This window comes from Myxocyprinus asiaticus, chromosome 13 (assembly GCF_019703515.2).
Source record: "Myxocyprinus asiaticus isolate MX2 ecotype Aquarium Trade chromosome 13, UBuf_Myxa_2, whole genome shotgun sequence".
NCBI lineage: Eukaryota > Metazoa > Chordata > Actinopteri > Cypriniformes > Catostomidae > Myxocyprinus > Myxocyprinus asiaticus.
In genome coordinates, this window is record NC_059356.1 from 2,270,575 (window position 1) to 2,293,199 (window position 22,625).

Genomic DNA, 22,625 nt, shown 5'->3' on the forward strand with positions numbered 1-22,625 from the left:
CATACGATTACTAAAAGCAAATTCTCCTGTCTTAAACAAGTCCAAAAAGACTGTGATAGGATGTGTAGATTCTGAGGTACTGTAATCTTCACGGAGAGCGTTTGACATCTGAACCGCTGAAGGGAAGTCTGGTGGCTGCTCTCGGGTCCTAGTGCCAACCTAGTGCATACACTCTCTTTCAGTGCCACTTATACACAGATGCGACTTAAATGTGTTTTTTTTTTCCTCTCAACAACGCGATTTTGACCCAATGCGACTTATCAGGTGCAACTTTATTTCCGGAAAATATGTTCATTTATTACATTTAACAAAATAGCCACAGTGGTTTCAACATCCATTTTCCTTTCTATTTTGCGCCTATTTCCCCAGATGGGACGATTTTGTTCTATTGAACACATGGGATGGAAATGCTTTATTCGCAAATTGTTTGTGCCATCCTACGATTTTTCGCATACTGTAAATAACATTTTTGCACAGGCAAATCCAAATAGTTTCTATCTATCTGGTTACTACTCTTTTTAAAAACTGAGCAGCTTTCTGCCGAAACGAGCAGTAAGGGATGCTGTCTTACAATGTGTAACAAAGTGTGTGTGGGAGAGAGCTGCAGCCTTTCTCACGCAGTTCACTGGGACGTTTTCACACTGTGATACGGGTTCAAAGGGTTTCTGGGAATCTGCCCCATGCACTCATTTATCAGCTGTCCTCTTCCCAAACCTCCTCTCTGAGCCACAGCACATGAAGGTTATCTTCTCCAATCTCAACAGATTTGCTAACTCATCATTCCTGTGGCTGTACACGGCCATGTCAAACCTCAACCGCACGACAGCAGATCCATGAACGAGCTCTGAGGTCACGGCAGGGTCACAGAAGGGCTGCAGGAGTGAGTGAGTAACGGGACACATCTGTTGCAGACGTATGCGCCTGAACTTGAAACCCCCCCACCAAAAAAATAAATAATTTCTTGATATGTCTGCTAGGGCCCTCCTTCAATGAAGGACTGTGAGATTTTGTGCCAATTTTGGCACATCCACCGGATGAAAATGTTAAGTCTGATTGCTTATAAAAGTCATAGCATACCTCTTCTCAACAAGCTGCATGATTCGAGGAATCATTCATGTCTGTAGCACAAACAATGTGGGACGAGTTGAGTACTTAGGGTTAGGGCTTTGTTCATATCTATAAACCGAAGTATGTGCAATAGTAATAGCCATGCAAAATGTTCCAATTGAGTTGTTTACATGGCCTGTTTATTGATCTTCATTCATGGATTCAGATTTAGTGAAGATAAAGAGAATATCCTGATTTCCAACTCAAGTAAAGGTAGCAATAGGGAATCATAATTCAAGCGTATTTTTTGTCTTTTTGTCTTATGGCTGTTTCCACTTTGTATTAATGTGTTTTGGGTGATTCAATCACAAATGGACAGGCGAGACCCATTGCCATTTACATGTAAACACAGAGGAAGGTAGTAATGCACTACATTTACTCTGTTACATTTACTTGAGTACATTTTTGGCGAAAATGTTTTTTTTTTTTTTTGATTTTTCCCCTTTTTCTCCCAATTTGGAATGCCCAATTCCCAATGCGCTCTAAGTCCTCGTGGTCGCATAGTGATTCGCCTCAGTCCGGGTGGCGGAGGACGAATCCCAGTTGCCTCCGCGTCTGAGACAGTCAACCCGCGCATCTTATCATGTGGCTTGTTGAGCGCGCTGCCACGGAGACATAGCGCGTGTGGAGGCTTTACACCATCCACCGCGGCAACCACGCTCAATTCACCATGCGCCCCACCGAGAACAAACCACATTATAGTGACCACGAGGAGGTTACCCCATGTGACTCTACCCTCCCTAGCAACTGGGCCAATTTGGTTGCTTAGGAGACCTGGCTGGAGTCACTCAGCACGCCCTGGGATTCGAACTAGCGAACTCCAGGGGTGGTAGCCAGCGTATTTTACCACTGAGCTACCCAGGCCCTGGCGAAAATTTACTTTTAAGAGTAGGTTTAATAGTAAATTTCTGATGAAAAAACAAAATTACTTACAATGGGCGACGTTCCTGTCGTTACATTACTGGTTTAATTAAATAAGTCTTAATAAATACGTAATTTATTGAGAGATTTTTGAATGGGAATTTTACGACAGTGGAACTTTACAGTTCATGACCGCTACAGCAGCAAGCCAAGTGCTCAAAACAAACATTTTCTTTCATCACGCAATGCCTCCACTTAAGAACAGGATGAGTGTATATTTCAAGATTAAACTTGCAGCTCCAACTTAAGAAAACTCGTTGCGGTGATTTTTGGTGATTGTAATAACGTTAGCTTGTCTGTGTTGTGGTGATGGTCAATTTCAGGGTGATTCTGTAACTATGGGCTCTTATGACATCAGTTTCTAAGTATACATTTTTATATCAATGCTGAAATACATATAAGTGTAAATGCCTTTTGCTCTGCCAATTGCGTGCATGCATGACTACTGGAGCGCATTCCCTTTTAAAATATGGAGGAAAAAACATGCAGTGAAAGTAAATAGTGACTAAGGCTAACATTCTGTCTGACATCTTAATTGTGTTGCACTGAAGAAAGAAAGACATACAGATTTGGAACAACATGAGGGTGAATGATGAAAGAATTTCCAATAATAATAATTTTTAAATTATTATTATTATTATGTAATACTTGTTAAATGTATAGTATGTAATGGAATATTGGGTAGTACATGTCCATAATCTTACATATGAAATTAACTTGTAACTTGCTACTTCACTATTCTTTTAATTGGATACTTTTTTTTACTCTTACTCAAGTAAATATTGACATCATTACTTTTACTTGAGTAATTATTATTATAATTTATTTTAAGTAATTGTACTTTTACTTGAGTACAGTTTTTGGCTACTCTGTACACCTGGGCATAGTATGCGTCTTTTTTGACCACGAGTGTTCAGATTTCAAGGGGAGGGTCTCTGATTTCATGACGACTTACACCAATCATCACGTATGTGTGATACTGCATTATAATAAAAGGCACAGTCACATTTACCTTTGAAACAGTGAAATTCTGCTGGTGACCAGATGGATTTCCGTTGACGAAGAATTTCTCTACACAAATTTTGCATGGGGTTTAAGTTTGGTGAAGTTTCTTGGTTTGGCAGTAACCAAACAGGCGGTGCTTTGTACACAGGTACACTGAATATTCACAATGGACAAGGATGTCATTTCAGCGGGGAGTTTCTGTATAACTTCACTCTCCCAGAGTATAAAATGCAGCATGAACATACTGAACTGCATGGCAATTCGTTTTTTGCTGGTTTCACACGTGTTGCATCTGCCCAAGCCTTCTTCGTCTGCAGAATTTAATTGTGCAAAGGTAAATTTTACTGTGCTTTAACCACAAAAAAAAAAAAAATAATAATAATAATTCTGTGCACTGTTTCTCCCAGTTATACTTGCGTTTAATCTATGCGCAAACATGATGTATCGAGCAGAAGTCTCAGTTATTTTTGAAACCAGCAAAGACTCCACCAGCTCCACCAGATTGATTTACAGCTGATTGGTTTGTGCTTCACTTCTGTTCAATCACATTCTAACAGGTGAGTATTTGCACTACAGTACGAGCCCAATTGTGGTCACATGCGTTTTCGACCACATTTGTCCACCTCCAAATGTGACTGAAGTGGATAAATCAAAAAAATGTTGGACCCAATTTACACCTGTATCTAGTGTCGTGCTATTTCAAACACATCACCCAAAACACATCTTAATGCTATGTGTAAATGGGGCAAAAGTTTCACAAAACGCTGCAAAAACTATAAATGTGTTATCACCTTTATAACTCTCTCTGATCCGGTTACTCCAGTCTACTACTTTCAATCAACAGCATGACATCACAATAACACCTTTAAGAGGAACTTTGAAAACTTTAAAAGTTTATATAAGGGAAAAACTGCTTAACAGACTGTAGATCAAACTTCATCATCACCAATTTCAAGTAGAATTTGAACTTTCAACTCATGTGGCCACTGAGCTGTGCCATGAACTTAGTATAGGTGAGCTTATATAAGTGCCTTATATAAATATATTCTTAACTTATTTGATGTCTTCAGTAGAGGACATCAGGACCCCATTACTATGAAAATGAAGAAATGTTTTTCCATTCAAAAATAAAGTTCGATTTTGAGCTATTTTTTCATGAACACACTCTGCAACACTGCTTTAATAAAAATATTGAAAAAGATATGTATAGAAGATGTTTATGTATTGTATTTTTTTTATTTTTTATATCTAATTTCTAAGGAATATCATGTTTCATAGAATTATGGTTATTTTTTTTTTTTGTTTAACCCTATTCACCTGCAGTGTCACTCAATAGATGAAAACACGTGTACTGAGGCCTAATGTTAGAAATCTTATTGTAAAAGATAGCATAATCCTGCATATCCTGCTTTGAAAACTCACAAAATTTGTCTCGAGATGTTTATAAAATATATATATATAGATATATTGAAGAAAAGAAAACTCAATCAAATATTAAAAATAAATGCAAAATGAACACCTAATGTTCATCTTTAATGAAATAAAATGTGCTGAATTGTGATGTCAGACATAAAATAGGGATGTCCTGATATAATTTTTGAGAATGAGAACAAGTTCAGATTCTTCCTTTTCGGTACTCGCCGATACCGATACGTTTTTTTTTTTTCATGTATTCCATATCAACAGTTTATTTCAAATTTACCATCAAAATGGTGTTTAAATAAATGAGTTAAATAAAACTTTAACAAAATAAAAATAGAACAAATAATTTTCAACATGATATTCTATTATGTTTGTCATGAAGTGCTTTTATACAGATCCTCACAGCACAATCCAAAATACAACACTGGAGTTATTTTTGTCAAATAAAGTACTGCATAACAGAGTATTACAGAAGTGAAATATTGCTTAAAAATTACACAATTACTATTGATTTATCATTATTATTATTAGTAGTAGTAGTAATAAGGGGCCTGTGTAGCTCAGTGAGTAAAGACGCTGGCTACCACCCAGCGCGAGTTCGAATCCCAGGGTGTGCTGAGTGACTCCAGCTGGGTCTCCTAAGCAACCAAATTGGTCCGGTTGCTAGGGAGTCACATGGGGTAACCTCCTCGTGGTCGATATAATGTGGTTCACTCTCAGTGGGCCACGTGGTGAGTTGTGTGTGGATGCCGCGGTGGATGGCGTGAAGCTTCCACGCACTATGTCTCCGCGGTAACACACTCAACAAGCCATGTGATAAGATGAGCGGGTTGACGGTTGCAGACGCAGAGGCAACTGAGATTCATCCTGGATTCACCCAGACTGAGGAGAGTCACTACACCACCACGAGGACTTAGAGCGCATTGGGAATTGGACATTCCAAATTGGGAGAAAAAGGAGAGAAAATAATAATAATAATAATAATAATAATAATAATAAAAAAAGGTAGTAGTAGTAATAGTAGCATTACAGTGAATATTACATAACTATACAGTAGTGATATATTTCTGTTGTATATTTCTTTTTTTCCATTTCAATTGAGCTTTTATTATGGTGGAAGCTTTTATTATGAAGCCCGTTCAGTTTCTGTGTGTTTTTTACGGTGGCATCTCACTTATGGAAAAGCAGGTCGCTACATGATTACTGAACCACATAAGGCTGCTATTTAAAGGAATATTCCGGGTTCAATTCAAGTTAAGTTCAATCGACAGCACTTGTGGCATAATATTGATTATCACAAAAATGTATTCGACTTGTCTCTCTTCTTAAAGCTACACCATATAAGATTTTTTTGTTAGAAATGAAAAAAATTTAATTCATGAGCAAGCACATCAACAGTTTTTCTTCCAAATCATGTTTTTGCCTTACCCCGATTCACTATAGTAAGCCTATAACAATGATTTATATTTTAGAGCTGTCGGGGCGGATTTGGCGGGAAATTGCATACTTCCATCAGTCATCCGTGCGTGATTACGTCATGTCCGTAAATAAAGAAAAGAAGGTCTGGAGCTACTACAATGCGTGCATATGTGCGGTGATAAGTGTGGAAGTAGTTTGAAGCTGAAAGCTTGTAGCCACAACACATGAGGAACACTGACCATGGATCATTCAAAAAGGCACCCATTTTCAAAAGTTAAGCAAGGATGACATTAGACATAATGATTGTTAGTCATATCAGATAAAGTCAAATGGTAGAAACTATTAGAATTTAACTTTTGTTACGTTATTTATTTGTTTTCAATAAGTCAAAACAACAGTGGAAGATATGCTACTTACCTGCTTAGAAGACATATTTTTCAGATATCCGTCATTTTCTTCCTTTCATTATTAATTTATTAATTTTTTTGAGGGGAGGGGGTGAGTTTTGTTGTCATTAGTGACATTCTCTCTGATAAGTTGATCATCTGTAACCATGGTTACACTGCTATGCCTCAAAACATCAGATTCATCAGCGCAGAAGAGCAGAGCCGGAGCCCGACTCCCGTAATTACCAAAACAATGTAGGGCTTTACTGGTTGTTTAGATCAGTGTTACTATCAGAAATAATTAATAATTATTTCTTTAGTTATTAATTGATATTTAAATTAATTAATTTAATCTAACTCATTAAAACCTCATATGGGGCTCCAGTAAATGCAGTGCGCTACGTTTAGGAGCGGTTTTGGTTATTAGCAATAATGAATAATTATCAAAGATAATTATTAAATATTAAAATCAATAGAACACTGATTTGAATCAATGTTAGGTTTTTTTAATCCTTTAAATCAACAATTATCATTAATAATCGTTAATTAGTAATTTCGATAGTTGAAATTTTTTGTGGTAATCAACATTATGCCACAAATGCTGTCGACTGAACTTAACTTGTATTGAACTCGGAATTTTCCTTTAATTAAATAAATATGTAGTCTGGATGTGTCATGCTACAACGTGATTTAACGCTCTGCTCACTGTCATCTGGTACAAAAAGAGCGTGCAATGCTCATGATGGTGTTTTCTATGTATGAGCCAAGGAGCTCTAAAAGGTATGAGCACTTTGTGTCTTTATGTCGGCACAACACCAGCTCCACACATTCACATGTGCTTACATTTGAAGCGTGCAGCACATACAAACTATATATTTATCTCATTAAATCGCAGCCTTTGCGATTTAATAATCACACTAGGACATAACATGATTTTAATTTGTATGTCGAATGGTATTGGTTTTTGGTATCGGAGCATTTTTATAAGCACAAGTACAAGTACATGACAACCCTATTTAAAAACCAAAGAGAGGAAGATGTCATGGTCAAACCCCAAAACATTTGGTATTTCCACAAAGCCCAGGCTCATGCTATGTGTGGTCTCAGATGAATAAATGTTCACAATAAGACCAGGAACATGTATTAATAAAGTAAATAGGGTCAATTTGGTTAATCCAGGAGGACTGAATCTCCAATCAGTGTACTTCAATTCCTTTAAATAAAAGCGACAGCTACGTAAATGACTTATTACCTATTTTCTGAATGAAAACTGAACAAAGCACACTCAGACAAGCTGGCAGTGAAGACAAAGCATGAATATATCTTCATGTTGTGTTCCTGTGCGTTATAAATAGAAACTCTACATCAACATCAGACTGACACATGCCCCACTGAGACCCACATCCGTGTGGTACTGCGAGCTATGTCTCATGCTGTGTGAGTGATGTCAGAGCAGAGATGCAACATGGGAGGACTCCTGCAGTGTTCAAAGTCGAGCGGTGTGACGCTATTGTTGATGCAGCAGCCGGTGTCGCTGGCTTGGCAGCAGAGGTTGCGAGTAAAGTCAGTCTTAACAAGCAGCTGTGCATACTGGGGTTAGCAGAGTGTTGAAACAAGACAAGCATGTCATCTGTGCATGCTGGAACACAACTGCAGCAAGGTAATCCAGAATGCAGCTGGGTGGCATGAAGATCAACTACAAATCTAAAAAACAAGAGGCTGGAGCATGAGCTAATGCCAATCAAGAACATGGAGGGAAACGATGATAGCCAATGCAGTTACTTTTCCAAATCCTAGTGAGCTGCAAACCCAGGTCATATATTAAGACATCATATGTACACTCCCAAGGTGAAAGCAGGGCTTCACATGTGTACCTCATAGACCCCGTTTACACTCAGAATTAGGATGCATTTTGGGTGATCCAATCACATGTGGTCAGTGCTAAATCCAGGTCTAAACAGGGTCTAAAACGTTTTGTGATTGGATCACAAAAACCACATATGTATGTGGTCAAAAACGCATGTGACCACATCACATTTGATGTGTAAATGCTTATTCGGCCTGGATGCGTCCCGGACAGCTGTTAAGCACCTCCCCTCACCTGTCAATCAACCACTGTGCTAAAACAAGTGTGTAAACATTGCCGGTTACGAGCAGTTTAAAAGGAAAAAAAACATGTGAAAAAAAAAAAAAAACTCAAGCATGGAACTTCACAGATCTTCTTCAATGTGCCTGATATCAACATGCAGTGACACTTACGAAAAGCATGAACATCTGCATCTCAGGTTAAAACAGGTAATCCACTAAAATAACTGACAATTCTACTCAAAATTTAGATTTTGAAAAAGAGCTTTTTATGGCGTTTTTGCTGTTAATTATCATGCAGTAACACACTGACATAGTGATTGATGCATGCCGTCCCTCCCCTCCAAATCCGATCACAAGTGTTCACAGGAGAGGCATTTAAACGACCATGTGTAAACAACGATGTTTCTCGCCTGACCACATGTGATGATCGGATCACCCGAGACACATCTTAATACCAGGTGTAAATGGGGTCATAAAGAAGGGGAGCCCAGAATGCACTGCAACGAGCAAAAAGTTACCCAATATGGCTGGAGTCCTATGGCACACGTGCCAAGGGGTAATCACTGGCATGCCAGCAACGGCGATTTTATATAAATTCTGCACCTGCATTCCAATCTACATCTTGATGTAATCCTTCCTCATGATTACGCATGAGCGTTTTCATGAGCTGAATGGGAGGCTGAATAAAAAGTAAAAATGTGACGAGACTCCAGTATACCCAACAGACTTGTGCAGCGCGTGCAAGCCATTCGCGCATCACGAGCCGGCAGCGTTTCACGTTCTGTTAATCGCACGAGTAAACGCGCCCGCTTTGCTTTGGTCAGGCTGCGCAGATGACAGCCTACATATACACAGATATTAATCCTTGAGTTTTCCAACCCAGCATACAGGTACACCCTCCTTAAACCATAGTCACAATCAAAATTACATTAAATGATTAAAAGAGAAAACAAACACACATCGTGGGGTTCAAAAATCTGAGTCAATTCAAAATATTAATTAAACCTGGAAATAAAATTTTGGGATTTTGTAGGTGCGATTTACCGAAAAGGGCTAAATAGTTGATTGGCTTGTGATGCGTGAATGGCTTGCATGTACAGCGCGAGTCTCGTCACACTTTATTAGTGTTTAGTCTCCCATTCAGCCGATGAAAATACGCTGCGTGATCATGAGGAAGGATTAGGCTATATCAAGATGTAGATTAGAATGCAGGTGCGAAAAACGTCATATAAATAAAATAGCCTGCTCATCTCTTGCTGTTCCTTGCATGCTAATGATTACATGATTACAATTACATAATATAAGAAATATTTAAGATTCCATACAATTTCGTGATCAGTAATCAAATAAGCAAATTTGTGACATTAACTGTGTTAACTCGTTTTGTACAAAAGGACAGGATTTCTTTCATTAAAGCACTTTAGATGCTCTGTGAAAATTCACATGCAGGATCATGATTATATCATAATCATCGGGCTTTGCACAAATTTTTCACTCAAACTGTTATGCTGATAATATAATTTGTAATGAAAAATAAACGATTAAATTAGAAAAATGCAAAACAGAAACATTTTCACAAGTGGACTCAAACATGCATCAGCACAGCCATTGACCAGGAAAATAAAAAATGGCATGCCATGTCAATTATGCCCTCAATACATGCTTCAGAGGAATATATTAGATGAACGGGAAGAAAGCCCTGGATTTTCGTGAGGTTCGTGAATTACATCTTTTTAAACAAGATATCTGCATATTTACAAACGGTATATAATAGAAGGTTTATTGATATTTGCCTTTTATCATTAGAAAAGTAAGTTAAAAGTGACAGGGAACTGCTGAGGAGAGGCTGATAGAATAAGTGATTTAGAGGTTAATAAATGAGCACTCCACAGGACCGCTGGATCTGCTCAAGTTTTGTGAGGTTTGTTTATTACATCTGTTTAAACTAGATATGCACGTATTTTCAGACGGTATATGATAACAGTTTTATTGATATTTGCCTTTTTATCATTAGTCAAGACAGTTATAGGGAACTGTTGAGGAGAGAGAGGGAGAATGAAACAGGCGAGCTTTAAAATTATGACTTTAAATGCGTCTGTCACGGCTCTGATATGCGGACCGTTTAAATGACACCGGTCTATTATTGTAGTAACACGATGGCACCTAAAAACAAAACTCACTTCACATGCAAGCAGGCGATTTTCGGCGCCCTCAAGAAACAAATCGGCTAGGGCTTGGGTAGCTCAGCTACCACTCCTGGAGTCGAAGTTCAAATCCAGGGTGTGCTGAGTGACTCCAGCCAGCTCTCCTAAGCAACCAAATTTTCCCAGTTGCTAGGGAGGGTAGAGTCACATGGGGTAACCTCCTCGTGGTTGCGATTAGTGGTTCTCGCTCTCAATGAGGTGCGTGGTAAGTTGGAACGCGGAGTGTAGCATGAGCCTCCACATGCTGTGAGTCTCCACGGTGTCATGCACAATGAGCCACGTGATAAGATACGTGGAGGCAACTGAGACTTGTCCTCTGCCACCCGGATTGAGGTGAGTAACCACGCCACCACGAGGACCTACTAAATAGTTGGAATTGGGCATTCCAAATTGGGAGAAAAAGGGGATAAAAAAAAAAAATAAATAAAAACAATCGGCCAAACTATAAAATTTTATCAGCCGATGCCGATATTAAAAAAGTCAGAATATTGGGAAATGTATTGGCCTCTGCGATATATCGGTCGACTTCTAATAATGAGAAGTTGTAACATTAGCTGAAAAGTTCAGTTTTGATGTTTTGTGTGAACAATGCCATATGATTAAAGGTTGGAGCACATAAGAGGTCAGGATACGTTGACCTAAAGGCACGGTCACATTTACCGTAACAAGCGAAATTCCACAGGCGAAATACATCTCAATTGGAATCTGAGCGATGGAGTTCTGATGCAAAGAATTTCCCCTCATGGATTTCGCATGGAGTTCAAGTTGGGTGAATCGAATTCGCCGCATTGACCAATCGGAAGTTGCTTGGTTTGACAGTGTCCTCTTTGTGGGGGGGATGCTTCATACACAACTACACTGAATATTCACAATGGACAAGGATTTCATTTTAGTGACGAGTTTCGTTTTAACTTCATTCTCAAAGAGAATAAAGTGCAGCATTAAAAAAAGAGGCTGGTTGGTAATTAGTTTTTTATTGGTTTCACATGCCCTCAGCACCCGCCCACACTTTCTTTGCACACGGAATTTCGCCGTTCAAAGGTAAACGTGATCGCACCTTAAGGAGTCTGATTTAGACCAATCACAAGTTTTGACGGAGATGACGCAATACTTCGGGGTCAAAAAATGTCATCAAATTGGACACACAGTAAATCTTAAGTCATATTGTGAGCAGCTAATGGAAATCAAGATCAATGAACAAGCGCTTAAGTGGAGCTTAATGCTACTCACTTCCAAATCTCGTCAAAGTCTTTCCACCCAAGACCGCACCCAAATGGGCTTGCCGTGTTTCTTTTGCGACTCTGAACAGAGATGCTGCAATAATAACAGCAACTCTCCCATACATGTTTACATCTGCAATACGTCTCCTAGGAGGGTGTGTGTTTCCACGTGAGTTTGTGATCGGATCACATCAACTTGACAGCCAGACATTGTGTGATCCTCAGTGGTTTGGTGTAATGCCCAGTTTTTGTCTGTAGTCATTTACATACTTGGAAAATGTATGATACCTATTGTTTTACAAATCTGTTCAGATTTTAGAAGTTGCGTAGTTTGATCCAGACTTAAAGTTCTTCTCTTACAGGAGCTTACAGGAATAGTATGGTATTTCGTTGCTTATGATAAAATAACTAACCTTTTTCAGGGAACAAGGTATGTACAGGACCAAAAGCCTTTTTGGCAAATTACATCACATAGTTTAATCGTCCTGATGTGTGAATGGTAGCATAAAAGATGGGATGTTTTTTATGTGTGAATACCAGTAGTGGCACATTTACCAGAAAAGGCAATCCGGCAATTTTACAAAGTATAGGTCTCTGCGGAACCATAATGGCCCAATCTGTGGGCGTTTTTAAACTGGGATGGGCGCTTCTGAACTATCCAGTGAAATTAGGGAATCTCAATGTAGTAGACAAATCATGTAAAGCGGTTGAAAAATGGCCATCCAGGTTTGAAAATGGCCGTTGATTAGAAAACGCCAATTTTTGTTCTGCAGAGACACCAGTCTCAGTTTTACTGAAATTTAACAGGTTTCATAAGGGAAAGTGGCCATGATCTAATTAATTTTCAGAGTAAAGAGTAGAGCGACTTTAAGATGTGGCCGTGGCACAAAAAAGCTGAGAAAAGTTCCTAGCGCCATTCCGTGGCCACATCATGTGAAAGTCATGGAAATAAATCCCACTGACCCTATAAATAAAGAATCTCTGTTTGGTACAAAGTTTGCTCTTAAAATGTGGCTAATTGACCCATTTAACAGCGGCACTGGTTGGCAGGGATTCAAGGACCGAGATGGGCTTTCTGTCTGTTAAATGTACTTAAATGTTCCTCTAATGATACAGCATCCCATATAAAAGAAATAGTTCACCCAAAAATGATAATTCTTCTCTCCTCATTTACTCACCTTTTTATCATCACTTAACAACCACAGAGCTCATGGTCTTTCTGTATGCGAAAGGTTTATGCATTGTTCTTTTTACGCTCATGTGTAAAATTAATTTTATTCTAGAGATTTTGATTCAGCTTTTTAATTCTGGAACTCTATTGTTAAAATCTATTAAAGGCCATTCACTCTCTCACTGTCGCTGTGCTGTTGGTTGCAGGTACGTGGTTCCTTCTCGACTGCTGTATTTAATGGTAGTCATCACATTATGCCACTATGTATTTGCATAAAATTTTGAGAAACATGGCAAATTTACTGTCACTTCTCCAGCAGCTGTATCTGAAACCCTGTCACAGTGATAACGAGTTTGCTTGTTTTTTTTTATTACTATTAACTTTAAGGTAATTGAACAAAAAGTACACTTAAATGCATACCTCAGGTCTTCAGTGTCCCAGGACCTCATTCCACCCCTTTTCCTCATCCATTTTTTGGAGTTATACCCCCACCTCTTTAGTATTCCTTAACATTTCTCTTCTTAATAGTGTAACAATAAAAAATGCAAATATTTTAAAAAATACATTTTTTGTAATTGCTTAATTACCAAAAGTGTACAGGGTAGTGACCGGAGATATATAATTATGTTGCAATATATATTTGTGTTTCCATAAATAATATTTTTATGACTATTTCATATCTATTTAAGTTTACTATCACATGCTACCTGTTTCTTTATTACGAGACAAATGAGCACTCTATTCATACTCATAATTATACTTGAACTCATTATGAAATAAAATGGTTTTATTTGCTGCACAAATGACAATGTTCTATTTGTTGTACACTTTTATTGGTGACAAATAAAACATCAAAATCAAATAATATTTTGTCAATTTTTATCACTATTAAAATACCTTGACAGCAGTGTCAGAAATGAACTTTTACATTAAGGGGCAATTTTTGCCCCCTGTATTTGATTTTAGAGGCTTTTGTTTTTTTTTTTTACCTTAATGAGGGCATTTTTTTCCGTGACCGTTTAAAACAAATTGCATCTCATCAGTTTGTCACATGAATCAATTTATCCTGACATAATATGTATATCTAGGACTAAAATATTAAGATACTGCTACATTATATTATTAAAATATTGTTAAAAGTTAGAAAAAAATTACTAGGGCATTTTTTTGCCCCCACATTTTGAATTTCTGGGCCTTTTTGTCATTTTTGGTGGCATTTTTATCCTGAGCACCCCTTAATTTCTGACCCTGCTTGACAGTAGTTTTGTATTTACACTCACTGAGCACTTTATTAGTAACACTATGGTCCTAATAAAGAGCCCAATGTGGTCTTCTGCTGTTGTAGCCCATCTGCCTCAAGGTTTGACATGCTGTGCATTCTGAGATGCTATTCTGCTCACTACAATTGTACAGAGCGGTTATCTGAGTTACTGTAGACTTTGTCAGTTCTAATCAGTCTGGCCATTCTCTGTTGACCTCTCTCATCAACAAAGTATTCCACAGTACTGCTGCTCACTGGATGTTTTATGTTTTTGGCACCATTCTGAGTAAATTCTAGAGACTGTTGTGTGTGAAAATCCCAGGAGATCAGCAGTTACAGAAATACTCAAACCAGCCCACCTGGCACCAACAATCATGCCATGGTCAAAATCACTGAGATCACATTTTTCCCCCATTCTGATGGTTGATGTGACCATTAACTGAAGGTGCTGACCATTATCTGCATGATTTTATGCACTGCTACCATACGATTGGCTGATAACAGTCAAACAAATAATCACATGTACAGGTGTACCTAATAAATTGCTCGGTGAGTGTATAATTGTAATTCAATTTTTAACAAATTTGTTTCCAAATGCACAAAAAAATATTGCTGCACATTTATTGATCCGTGTTCTATTATGCTATTTCTGGTAGACAAGTGATTAATGTACAAGCAAACCAATGAGCGGTGTTAAATTGTGAACAAATTTCAATTTGTTCATTTTGTCTCTAAATACAAGCATGAATCCCATTTTATAATTGGTTGCATCATCTCTTTGATAAATGACAGAAAAACCTCAAAATGAAATTCAATACATTCCATTTCATATTTTTAAATTGTTTTTAAAATACTTTGAAAATTGTACACTATCTGGGAATTTTTTAGATCCATTTGTGATAAATATCAGTCCCAGGTCTTTTAAGACCCAAGGTATGTAATAATAACAGGCAAAACACCCATGCATTTAAGGGTTAATAATGAGAGAGAGAAAGAGAATGTTTTCTAGATACAGTTTATGAAAAAGGTACATGTCATCAAATTGGGAAAAGGGTCCATACAGCTCAGAGCTGGGCTGTAAATTGTAGCAAATTTCATTTTCTTTACATCAAACTGGGAAATGCGAATGAAAGGAGTGAGAAAGACAAACTAAACTCTCTCTATTTGAAAGCAAGATTTTGGGTTACTTAAACAGACATACTGTATGTAACATAGTCAATTAAAGACATGGCAAGTTTTCAGGCTTTCTAAAGCTTTTGGGTGGAGAAAAGTGGGACATTAGGAGCCTTGACAAACAAACACGGGTTTCATCTTGAGCAATACGAGACATCTGATAGCAGACAGTGCAATCACAACAACTGCTGTGGGATTATTGCATTCAAACGCGCCACACTTTGATGTCTCTTTCTGCTCGTTTTTGTCTCAAGCCCTTCAGCTTTCATAATCCGCCTTTGAAGTGAGCGACTTGGCAACGATTTCAGCGCGTGACGCGGTTATTCTTACCGTCCACACAACACACACACACACACTGGCTGTACAAACCATACTTTCCTTTTCTCTCTTGTGTCTGGACACACATCAACACACCAGTCATTACTTTCACTCTCAATAATAGCACTTAAAGCAATAGTTCACCCAAAAATGATAATTCTCTCATCATTTACTCACCGCCATGCCATCTCAAACTTGTGTGACTCTTTATTCTGCAGAACACAAACAAAGATATTTTAATGGAGATATGATGTCTGTTTGTCCATACAATGAAAGTGAATGGTGACAAAACTTTCAAGCTCCAAAACTGATACTATATAAGTAAAAAGATTTGTTTGTGAGAGGTGATAATAGGTTGATACCTGCTGAATTAAACAAGTATTGCAGCAAGGTCATGTGACGACAATGTAGCACATAACTGTTTAAAACTGTTACGACTGCATACTGTTTCACATGCTATGTTTTAAAATAGTATGAAGTACGATAGTATTCCATGCCGAACACAGCTAATGGTGTTTATGATGATGCGCACACATAAACACGAAGTCAGAGTTTGGGAGACAAAAGGAAAAGCGTCAGTCTGCTACAGAACAATGATTGGTGAAGTCTGACCGTAAAAACACAGAGAACATTAGAGCTTCAGTGACAACACTGAGCAGTTCAAAGCAGAGGTCACCACTTCAAAACACTCATAAAAACAGCCCAGACCTCTGTGAAGTCTCCACAAAAGACAACAGACTCATGTGTACTCCATGAAGCCCGGGCCAGACTGCAGCACCATTCACCAGCTCCACTGTCATGCAAAACAGAATGCTGGAGGGCTTTTGTGTGGAGAGATGTTTCAGTCCTTACACACAAAGACCTGACAACACTCTGTCAGCCATGATGGATTCGCAACAAACAATCTGAAAGAAGTCTCTTTGTTAAGGGTGTTACTTTGTAGGATCATTTTCATTTCCATCTTATATGAAAACTATGTTGTTGGGTCATACTCTACTTGTCTGTATTATTGTACTTTTGATTTGTCACTTATAGGGTGCTATTTTAAGAGCGCTATGCCTTAAGAAGGCGTCACACTAGCAGACTCAAAACAATTTGATTTTGGTTTCGCAGAGATCTCGCTTCATTCAGTTGGAGGTTTGACACATTGCTGATTAAGAATGGTGGAGGGGTGACAAACACACCGACTCGCCACACAGCTCGACAAAATAACAACAGGAGTACCGCCTAAGCATAAACAATAGTAAAAGAATGATTTAGGATGTGATTCATGCAGTAACTTTACCTTGTAAAAGTGTGTGACTGTGTATTTTTCCCCTCGAGGCTTGCCGTAGAACGCATATGTCCATATATGCAGCTTTCAGTGAGTAAAGAAATTCCGTTCAATAAAAACAAACTGTTGTGACTCTTCTTTTTTATTTCATTAGTTATTTTAGTGTAGGGAAGACGCAGGAAAAACGCTTGGTGACAGAATCACTTTGGATTGCAATCAGCGTTTGTGATGATATACATCTGAGTCTGATGAAAACGTTCAGAACAGCTTGACGTCTTCAGTTCTTCAGTAAACGTAGAGGCTCATTGAATAATAGCAAATTGGGCCACTTCATTGACATACAATACACCCACAGTTTGTGCGCATACACCCTCAGAGAGCGCAAACAGTCCCACCCACGGCCACTTGCACTTTACAATAGCACGAAAGTGGCACTTAGAATTAGCACTCTCACGAAAATTGGATAAGAGGTATCGCATGGTCCTAGCGCATAGCGCTGTGCCAAGCACGGTCACGAATATTAGTGTTAGTCAAGGTTTCTTTGTCCAAAAACAGTCAATTTGGTTTTTATACTACAAAAATGACATAGAATAGATTTGGTATACACCTCAGAAATATTACGGGTTTGCAACATCTAATTCATGGCATCCTACAATTTGTACAGTCTTTTTTTCTATTGCAACTGTTTATTAAAGCAATCCTAAAGCAGACTTCTATCTGCATGTTTTACATATTGCATATCTGTAATCTTCAGTAACTCTCAGTCATTTTTAAGATATCCAAATGCTCCCAAACAGCTGATTTAAGTCTGGTAGAACGAATCCCTCTGTCATATATGCGAGTTTGTGTAAAGACCCAGTTTCACCTGGACTGAAAGTTCACATTCAGTCCGTAATACCTGGTAAAGCACCACATGGACACAGTAACAAGGCACAAGGCACACAAGAGTTTTCACCAAAAAGGTCTAGATTTGTAAACATCAATATTTTATATATTTAAATCTCAGATAAATATTTATATAAGGGATAATGTACAGTCAACCGCTTGTTATCGCAAAATAAACCCTGACAGGGTGATCCAGACCCCGACGCGAAGCAAATATAACCATGAAGTGATCTGCAATAACAACTGGCCTACTGTACATTATTCTGCTTATTAAACGACTACTAAGCGAATAAATATATAAATGGACATGAAATATTGATTTGCATTGAAATGTAATTATGTGAGACGAAATAAATCGCTGAACAGTTGAAATCCACCTCCAGTTTGCGTCTGAGTTCTGTTGGTGTTGGTTCTGTTGATTTTGTGAAAATGACCATCTGACTGCTCATTATTCAGCCTATTACAAGACTACTTGCCAATTAAATAAATAAATGGGCGTGAAACATTGAATTGAGTTTAAATTATTTTATTAACTTGTTTGTAGATATCGCACAGTGATCCAAGAAGCAGAAAAGATGACTTGAAATAATCAGATGAGCGGTCTGATATGTCATAATCCCCGGATGAGCGGTTGTCACGGAAAAACATCAGACCACTAGATGGCGCCATTGACCAATCAGAAATGAGTATTCCACAATACAGTGTAATAAATATGACATTTTTACATGTTATTACAACCTTACACGGTTTCTAAACATAGATTCAAAATTCTTACGGATAATTAACTGTGACATTTTTAATTGCGGTTAATAGTGAATATGGTTAATTTCAACATCCCTAGTGGACTGGGGAGGGAGCTGTGTGCTCTGAATCAACTTTTTTACTCATGTTGGTAAATCTGTTACTGTACTGTTCTCTCGCATCTGTCAGTTGATATTTTCATGTGTTTTGTGTTTGTTTACCTTGTTGTTGTGGTCAGCATCTCTGTTGAGTTGTCTCTTCTCCTCATCCCAGTGGCTCTGTGCTTCCTGTAGCTGTTGCTGCAGATCCTGCTGCGTCTGACGACTGTCCTCCTTTACACTGCTCAGAGACGTCTGCAGCTCCGCTATCACCTGTGCGCACACACAAACACAATCATTCATCAGATAACACATTTCACAGGCGCCAGAGTTCAGTGGTGAACTGTAAAGGTCCTCAAGATTTACTTTATTAACTCATAATGAATTCTGAATGCTTGACCAGTTTGAGTCAAAGTAACTCATCATGTGTTTGAGGTTGTGAGCGGGTCTTTTGAGTGGGAGCTCTCATGTCAGTTGCTGGTGTTACATAATCAATCAACTCTAATAAATGCGTAGGTTGAAGATTATCAATAAACAGGCAAGATGGATGTGTAGTGCAGTGCGGGAAAATCCCTGTGACACTATAACTGTAATTATTATAAAGTAATTAAACTACAGTCAAGCTTACGGTTCTTCAAGTTAACAACACTGAAGTTATTTAAAAGTGCAATATATTGTATAATATTAAAGAAATCAGATCAGTACTCACCTGGCACAAAAATTAAATTATGATGACATCAAATTGAAATCCAATTTGCACTAAATACAACAACAACATTTTTAAAAATCCCAAACATTATTCACTTATAACTGAATCGATAACATAGTTATAAACAGCAGTATTTAACAAATATACTTTTGCTACCAAAAAAAGGAACAGGACTGAATGATGATCCAAATGTACGATGGGATTTGATCTATCCATTATAGAGTGCAACACCCGTCTTCGTTTCACAAGTATTTTTTTTCCTATTCATTTTTCCCATTGGGATTTCATAAAAAAAGCCATGAGCCAAACCAACCAGCTCCAAGGTGAATCGAGTCATTACAAACTTTGATTTGAAGCAAAAAATGATTTTAAAATCAGTACTTAACGTGTACTTCACGTCATTCATGAGGCTTTGCAAATGACATAATTAAAAACAATGGAAATATATAAGACTGATATACTGCAAACAATATCTAAAAATGACTGTTCAAGTTCATTCACAGGGCAGCATGGCGGTCGCTGCAGAGTTCTTTTGCAGCACTTTGCTTGCTGTGATTCTCTGATTGGTGGATCTTTCTCTTCAGGATCATGGATAGTGTAGTTCTTTACCAGAAATTGCACTATTAAACATAAATTAAAGAAAGTTTTCTAAATTATCGTTAATAATCAATGTGCCAATGGAAATATTTACAGGATTTTTACTTCTGGAACCAGACTGCTGAGCTCTATTACAGTGACACCATCTAACTTAAACCTAATTTACACTAAATACAACAACAGCATAACAAAAAAGCACACACACCTTAAATGGATATAACTGCATTATTATTATTGCTGTATTTAACTAAATATTTATTTTGCTACCAAAAAGACGTAAAATGCTGCACTGGGACTTCTGTGAACAGGGTTAAATGATGATCCAAATTTAGGACGGGATTTGAGTTTATACATGCAGAACTGGTGAAAAGTGGCAAAACTTAACAATAAAATAAATAAAAAAAAACTACAGGAGAGGGGGAGAGAGAGAGAGAGCGCGAAAGATTTAGTGAGAAACTGGCCCTTTGAAATCTCACAATTCAGAAAGTATTTCAACTGCAGCCAAGCGGGCAACAGTGCAGCTCAGGGCTAGACTGATCATTGTTTATTGTGCAGAAACGTTTTACTGGAATGTGTTCATTGTGTGGGAGTGGAGAGTGAACTCTTGGATCGGACACAGAGAGAAAGATTAGGCTTATTCTGTCAGTGGGCGAACCACATGAAAGCACCAAACACCCCATTATTATGGTAACATAAGTTCTCATGCTAATCATTATTTGGCTGTACAGATTCTTGCATCAAGTCTCTTGCCTACAGGGACACACTCATCCCTCGCTTTGTCTTATTCCTCATGCACTTGATATTTGGGCACTTGGGCGGTAATGGTTCTAGCACGTCTTCTTTAATTCTGAAGCGTCTCTTTGAGTTTGAGCTGTGAGGGGTTAAACTGTCATTCTGATGGTTATGCCTCTATGATGAACGACTTATTTACCAATGGAACTGGAATGGGAAAAATAATATAAAAACAGGAGTAAAAGATCTGTGATACTGTGAGTCATTGGTGAGTCAACGGGGAATGATGAGCCAACCCTTCGAAAAATTAACCATATAAATCTTAGGTTATGCCAGTAGTTCTCAACTGGTGGGTCGTGACCCTAAAACAGGTCACACTAATAGGGTCCTGAGTAGGGTTGCCCCAGCTGTGCGTAAGGTCTCACTTAAGTTGAGACGTAAAGTTCACACTAAGGACTTAGAAACTACTAGTTCGTTTGTAACTTAGTCAGTGCTTAATTTGGCTTCACCACCTGTTCTTAATGCAAGACTTAACTAGTAGGTCGTAAGCTCTCTGTAATGTAATGCGTAGTCACATAATATGATGTTTACCTGTATTGTTCCAATAAACAGCCTTCAAATTTGTACACAGAAGTGTTAAAAAGCCGTAAGTTTTAATGCTTTTTATTTGTTGTATGAAACCACATACTGATACGTTGTTTAAAGCAGTCTTTGGTTGTCTTATATAAATGACAAGCCAAAGCATATAATTTAAATGGTTTGTAGTAGTAGATATTAATGGATCACACGTTTATAGAATATAGTTTTTTAAAATAAAACATCTTAGCTCAGAAGGTCCTTAAAAATGCAAGTGGATGGTGATTTCACTTTTGAAGCTCCAAAATTCACAGACAGTCAGCATGAACGTCATCCATACAACATCAGCGGTTAAATTAATGTCTTCTAAAGTGACACGATCAATTTTGGTGTGAAAAAGATGAATATTTCAGTACTTTTTTAAACTCTAAATCATGTTTCCATTCAGCAGCGGTATGCGCATGTGACGTAATCGCATTGGCATTTGAAACACGCGAGAACTGAAGCACGTGAGTCACAGGCGGAAGAGCAGCGCTGTTTACAAGTGAGGAGGAGGGTGCTGTACAGAAGCTTCATTGGTTTTGGTTTAGATCTGTATTTATCTGTTACTTTACTCAGAATGGTGCATTTGTGTGCTCATCCTGGATGTCTCAACCGAGAGAAGACATGCATCCATCAATGTGAATACGTCACATGAGAGACTGCTTGAACTCCACCCTCCCGTGAAGCCTAATGGAAGCGATGATTTAAGTTAAAAAGTACTTCAATATCGATCTTTTTCACACCAAAAGTGATCGTGTCACTTTAGAAGACATTAATTTAACTGCTGGTGTCATATGGCTGATGTTTATGCTGACTGTCTGTGATTTTTGGAGCTTCAAAAGAGAAATCTCCATTCACTTGCATTTTAAGGACCTACTGAGCTGAGATATTTTTCTATTTTTCTTCAAATGTGTTCTGGTGAAGAAAGAAAGTCCTAAACAACTGAGATGTCATGAGGGTGAGTAAATAATGAGAGAATTTTCATTTTTGAGTGAACTATCCCTTTAAGTTCCAACGTGTAATCAAAAGTCATACGCACTCGCAGTCTTCACGTCTGCTTGCACACTGTGGCCAAACGTAAGACAAGTGGGTAAGTAGGCAAAACCAAAACCGCAAGTGGGTGTATTGGGACAGAGCCTTTGACTTAAGTTTGGTCAAAAGGAAACACTTACCAGTTTTTTTTTTTTTTTTTATAATCGTATCGCAGTTCAAATCACAATTACAATGTTTTATTCAAATAATTGCAATTAGATTTTTGTCCAAATCGTTCAGTCCTA

The 22,625-nt window shown here is 38.0% G+C and overlaps 1 protein-coding gene across 3 annotated transcripts in view; it reads right to left on the bottom strand.

Annotated features, from left to right (window-relative positions):
• LOC127450321 (centrosomal protein of 112 kDa-like) overlaps nt 1–22,625 on the bottom strand; it is a 291,075-nt gene that overhangs the window by 47,994 nt on the left and 220,456 nt on the right. For all 3 annotated transcript variants that reach the window (XM_051714326.1, XM_051714325.1, XM_051714327.1), the window contains exon 23: nt 18,816–18,965. In XM_051714326.1, coding sequence (XP_051570286.1) covers nt 18,816–18,965 — 150 coding nt within the window. The remainder of the gene's footprint in view (nt 1–18,815; nt 18,966–22,625) is intronic.